The sequence below is a fragment of the Lottia gigantea genome, assembly GCF_000327385.1.
Source record: "Lottia gigantea unplaced genomic scaffold LOTGIsca_71, whole genome shotgun sequence".
Classification (NCBI taxonomy): Eukaryota; Metazoa; Mollusca; class Gastropoda; family Lottiidae; genus Lottia; species Lottia gigantea.
This window is the reverse complement of record NW_008710397.1, coordinates 1,241,190-1,247,168: the sequence shown is the minus strand read 5'-3', so window position 1 is coordinate 1,247,168 and position 5,979 is coordinate 1,241,190. Positions and strand designations below refer to the sequence as shown.

Genomic DNA, 5,979 nt, shown 5'->3' with positions numbered 1-5,979 from the left:
CCCCCCCAAAAAAAATGATATATTTTTAAAGTCAAAGTCTGCCAACATTTCTAGTACAACATTGTATTTTCAATTATCAACAGTTTCCCTTCGTATTGGCCTCGTCGGTGTCGTGGTAAACGTTGAACATACACATGAATCGACAAGAGAAACATACACAGAATTTCACGACGGTGACACATGGCTAGAACTAGGTGAAAACGGACTTAAATGGAATGGATAAAATGAACGGATTGATTGCGGATGATGAAGGGGACTAAAACTGGTGTTTACAAGTGGATAAGGCATAACTCTTGGGACACATAAGGAATCCTGTGGATAAACACCAACTGACGTCGTCAATCGTGAATTGAGTCCGAAATAAAGGGGTCTGCTTGTGTGTTTTGATAAACCGATGGGCGGTGGTTTGAAACACTTGTCCTCCATTTTGATTTCCTCCTCTTGGGGGGTCTTTGAGATTATCTCCCCTTCCTTGTCACTGTCTTCTGTTTCCAAACGGATCCTTTTATTTGATGTTGGTCGGTTGTCACTTGACGTGTCTGAAAAATAGTGAAGTATAACATAAGGGTGTTGTTAAAACTCTTGAAATCAAACGCAAAATCCTTGCAATAAACGCACAATACGACGTTATTTGACAGTTAATTGCCACCTATCATTCTCAACTTGATGGAGAGCACTATTTTGTTACGGAGGATAAACACCGTTGTGATTGGGATGTCAGAAGTTGAATGAAAATATATAAATATTAGACGGTTAAATTTATTTTTTCATTGATAAAAATGACACCATTTCACCGAGAGTTATTAAACAGTTTTCAAACAGACCACTTATCAAGTCGCAGGAGCGAAACCATAGCGAGTTGCATTGTTAAGCATAACGAGAAACATTATTAAAACAGTAAATAGCTTTTGTAGTGATTTCCATATGAAATATGTGGGGTGTAGAATACTAAGACGACGGGGGATCCACTTGCTATAAATTTATGCTTTTTACGAAACAGAATTCATATATGAAAAGTATTCATGGTTGCATTTTGGATTGTTTGATGGTATCGTATTACTATTTAGTATTTAAGTGATTTCAGACTAGAATATCCAAAAAATAATATAGGACATATGCTTGCATATTAGGTTTTGTTGTCATGTGTTTTGTTGTATTTATATTGTGTGTTGTTGTATTTATGCTGTGTTATGTTGTAGTCTTGTTGTGTTTTGTTATATATTTTATGATCTTATATTTGCTTCGTACTCATATCGTAATTGCGTGATGTTGTATTTATGTTGTTTTATTTTGTGTGTGTTTTTCTTCAGTCATATCGATGTTGTGTGATGTTGTATTTATTTTGTGTTGTTTTATATTCTAAGTTGATATGTTTTCTTTGTTTTCATATTACTGTTGCGTGATGTTGTATTTATGTTATGTGTTATTTAATAGTTTATGCTGTGTGATGTTGATATGTTCTTTATGTAGTTGTATTGCTGTTGACTGCTGTTGTATTTAAGCTTTGTGTTGTTTTATATTGTGTTTTTATACTGCTATATCTATGCTGTGTTGTTGTGTGTGTATTATAATATATTATATTGATGCTGTTATATTTATGACTGCATGTGCCGTGTTGTGTAATATATTATTTAATATTGTCATTGTTGTATTTGATGATGAACTGTGTATGTTGTATTGTAGAATCACAGTATTTATAACAAAAAGTTATGGGTGGCAAATACATCAAAATTACTCCCGATTTGATCATAATGTTAAATTAGAATTCTAAATTTGACAAATGTTGAGTATTTTGTATTTGTGATAATTTAATGAGGTAAAGCTGGTCATAAATTATTCCCAAGTAGAAATATAAACATGATAATAATCTTCACACATCCCTCCTTCGTCTATTCTATTTCCCAGTTTAACATCAGAATAATTTCCACCGTCTCGAAATTTTAATCAACTTTTGTGGTCTATCAAACCATTCATCAAACAAGAGAAACACCTGCCACTTGTGTTGGCGAAAGTTAAAGCTATATATGCCAAATTGACAACTTGGCTTAAAGGAAACCTTATCTTTTCCTTTTGGCGAGTAATGGATTTTATCTGAAATTATCTCTTATAGTCTTAGGATTTTGGATTAAGGGATTAGCAGTGTTATCAATGTTACGGATTATGTATGATCGAGCATGAAATTTTTTGACAGAATTTTTTTCTTTTAATTTTTCAATCGTTTTTGTTTTAACATCGAAAAAATAACACGGAGTTTTACATCCTACTGTTTAATGCATACTTGATAAAGCAAAGAAGACGAACAATAAAAATGAATTTTTGTGGATTAAATTTATAAATTTCCAAATCAAGGCTATTATGATTAAAGATGGGTTTTCCTATTTTTAGTTTCAAATTAAGCAGACTATTTGATCCGTTGGTGTTTCCAATGAATTATCATGTATTCTAAATCTTATATGTTCTTATAGCATAAAATTAAGAATTGAAACCGATCATAAATGTCCATTTAAGTACAATCTGGATAAACAAAACAAAGTTTTTGACCTTTCTTGACCGGTCACTCACTGGAATTCTTCTTGTAATTCTCTTCTTATTTAGCTAATTATGTATTAATTATGGCTTTGTGAGACAAACTGATATTTTTCCAAGTCATTAGAACAGCTTTACTTTCTATTCATATAAGTATTAGCATTTTCATTGTCATAAATGAAAATAAGGGAACCCATCTTTAACAATTGGGAAATGAAAAACGTATTTTCAAAGATACCCCACCGTTTACAAACGCCCATGACCCGAATATTCTTCCTGATATTAATTAAAAGTTCAAGGAAAATTGAATTAGTTGTAGAGATAATAATGACTGTAATGCTCACGAAAGAAGATATCTATCTGTTCAAGCGATTAATACAGATTTTAATTATTCAGTATTTCATCTCATTTAGAAACCACTGACTTAAGAAGTGTATTAGATTTATTGAAAATTACATTCAGAGAACCTGAACCACACTGCGAAACTTTCGATCCAATTTTTGATACAATCAGGTGTAGACAGTAGACCGTAAAACGGCATTCATTTCGATTTTCTATGATTTCGTACAAAGAAGAAAATGCCACGAAGTTTTATGTTCTAATTTTTTGCTTCAATTTTGAGAACAGGAAAATAAATTATTAAAATTTTCTAAAAATAAAAGTCAAAGTTTAAAAAAATGATGCTTCCGTTTTAGGCCTGATGAACCAATTTTCGAATTTAAACGAAACTTGAATATTGTGACTTTTGAAAAATAAATAAAAATACAAAAATATCATACATATATTTTAAAAACGTCAAAAAATATATAGTTAAAAAGAATATTAAATGTCAATTATTGAAATCGGTTTTCTGCCACCACAATACTCCGATAAAGAATATTTTTCCGCCATTTTCTTGCTATGTCTTGGCACGTGATGCATGTCAAGAAAATTACGAACAGATTGACTTCATATTATTTAACAAAATATTGTTTCCTTAGATCGCATTCATTGATTTGATTCAATATTGACAGGTTCATTATTAAGACACATTAAGAAAGGTAGCGTTAGAAGTGATCCTTGACGTCGACCGTGAATAAAAGCAATGTATTCAATACAGTATTGAATTAGTTTGAAAATATGAAATAATAGTACAATAATCAAAAAGCTCTTTTGTTATTTTGTCTCATTAAACCTGTTATTTTGACGGGAAACATGCTCTGTCAGTCAATTTTTCCAATATTTTAGAGTATTTTAAAGAAAATTTACCATATGGAACCAAACATAGCTATTGTTTAAGAGGTAATATTATTGAAAAGATAATATTCGGTTTAATTCATGGATTCTAAAAGATATTTGATAAGAGATTGTATGTGAACTGTTCAAGTCGATTAGAGTTTTAACTCCAATCAATCGCTTCATTAATAATCATTATACTTGCATTGAAATATGTTATTCACAGTGCAGTATGAAGCATTATCTAAGCATTAACTGTGGCGTTACTAAGATTCAAAATGTGAAGGGACCTAATGGAATTCTAACGGGGGTTAACAGGCAGTTCTCTCTGTATGTATAATGCTTAGAAATTTGAAAGTGTGTTTGTTGGAGAGGGGGGGGGGGGGGGGGGGTAAAAACCCCTCGATTTTTATTTTTAAAAAGGAGTGTAAGATTGGAAAGATATTTAAACATCCAATAAACTATATAACATTCATATGATTTTCATTTCATTGGCGATATGACAATCAATAGGAATCAATATTAGCCACCGACATCACGTCATATTTATACAAGATAGAAACAAATTCAAAAATTTACATACCAGAATTGGTGTCTTCGTCTACCTTACGTTTGAAAGCTGAATCCTCACTTCTTTCCAATGGTCTAGATGATCTAGGCTTATCGCCTGGTAGACTAGAACTTCCTAGTGTTGTTGGATCTGGAGAAATTGATTCCAGACCGAGTCTCTGACGAGTATCTCTGTCCACAGTAGTTGGTAATGGTTGTACTAAACGAGGATAGGACAAACCTGGAACTGGTATTGGTAAGGGGAACCAAGATGGTGGATATGGAGAAGTTGGTAAAAAGGTTGGAACCGCAGGACGAGGTGGTCCAGTGGCACTGAAACGGGAGGTCAGCATATCCGTCTCAAAGGAATAGTCTGAACACATACTGGCGTTCCGTAATATTCTATTTATAGAACTAACACTAGGAATGGTGTTATCGTCACAAACTGTCTGTGCCAAAAGTTGATCACGAATTTCCCAGGCAAATATTGAAGGGTTCTGTTGCTTTAATTCCAGTATTTTTCTCACAACCAATGGCGTTGCTACTTGCTGAAAAACAAAGTTACAAAATTTTGTAAGTAATCCTTAAGCGACATTTAGGGGTAGAGATCACATTAAATAACGGAACACAATTTTATGGTATACTACTCCTAATTTTATTTTACACAACGTTTCTACATTGTCACAATCAGGTGAAAAATTGTAAATTGTTGAAACGTTGTGGACAATAAAACTCAGGAGTAGTATACCATAAAATTGTGTTCCGTTATTTAAAGTTTGTAAAGAATATAGGCCTAGTCCTACACGGTTTCTAAAATTTCACATTTTTCTTTTAGTTTATAAGTTCCAAAGAATTATAAGTAAGTACAAGTACTTACTTTTGGTTTGCTTCCACCAATGGAACCCGGTTTAATAGAACCGGTTTCATAAAACCGTGTTAATATTTTACTAACACATCCATGTGAAACCAACAATTGGCGAGAAATATCACAAGGTCGAACTCCCATCTGAGCTAATTCTACGATACGTCTTCTAACTTGGTCTGGTAATGGTCTTCCATTGACAAATACACCTCCCAACTGGTTCACACCAGTTTGACCTGAAGCGAGGATGAAGAGATGGTAAGTATACACAGAAATTAAAGATAATTTAATTCATAATTAGCTATATTAGAAGAGAATTATCAGAAGAATTCCAATGAGTGACTGATCAAAAAAGGTCAAAAAGTCTTTTTTTGTTTATCCAGACTGTACATACATGGACATTTATGATTGATTAAAACTTAAAACTTATATAAAAATTATATACAATAAGAACATAATAATATGATTAAGAATACATGATAATTCATTGGCAAATAGTTTGCTTAATTTGACACTAAAAAATAAGGAAACCCATCTTTAAGCTAAGGTATAAGATAATATTTTCTGGAACAATTGAAAGTATCCCATTGGGGAGCTTTTGGCTTCTAAAAGAACTTCTATCGGCATCAAATAAAGAATCAATTGACTTCAAAAACTGCAAATTCCAGATCTTGTATACATAGAGATATTATTCGATCGAGTCTCTTAATCTTACATTCAAAAGAATCCAAAGTTTATAGTTTATGTTATCCAGACGCTATATTTAAGAACTTAGTAATTTGGAATCGTCCTTTGGTTGACAAAAATTTCAACCATTAAAAAATACA

General features: G+C 32.2%; 1 protein-coding gene across 1 annotated transcript; it reads right to left on the bottom strand.

The window, feature by feature from the left end:
* Nucleotides 1-4,670: 4,670 nt before the first annotated feature.
* LOTGIDRAFT_99097 (hypothetical protein) lies at nt 4,671-5,392 on the bottom strand (the record flags this gene model as incomplete). Its single annotated transcript, XM_009065901.1, has 2 exons — nt 4,671-4,838; nt 5,168-5,392. Coding segments are annotated over 2 exons (393 nt in total), but the record flags the coding sequence as incomplete, so codon positions are not given.
* Nucleotides 5,393-5,979: the final 587 nt, after the last annotated feature.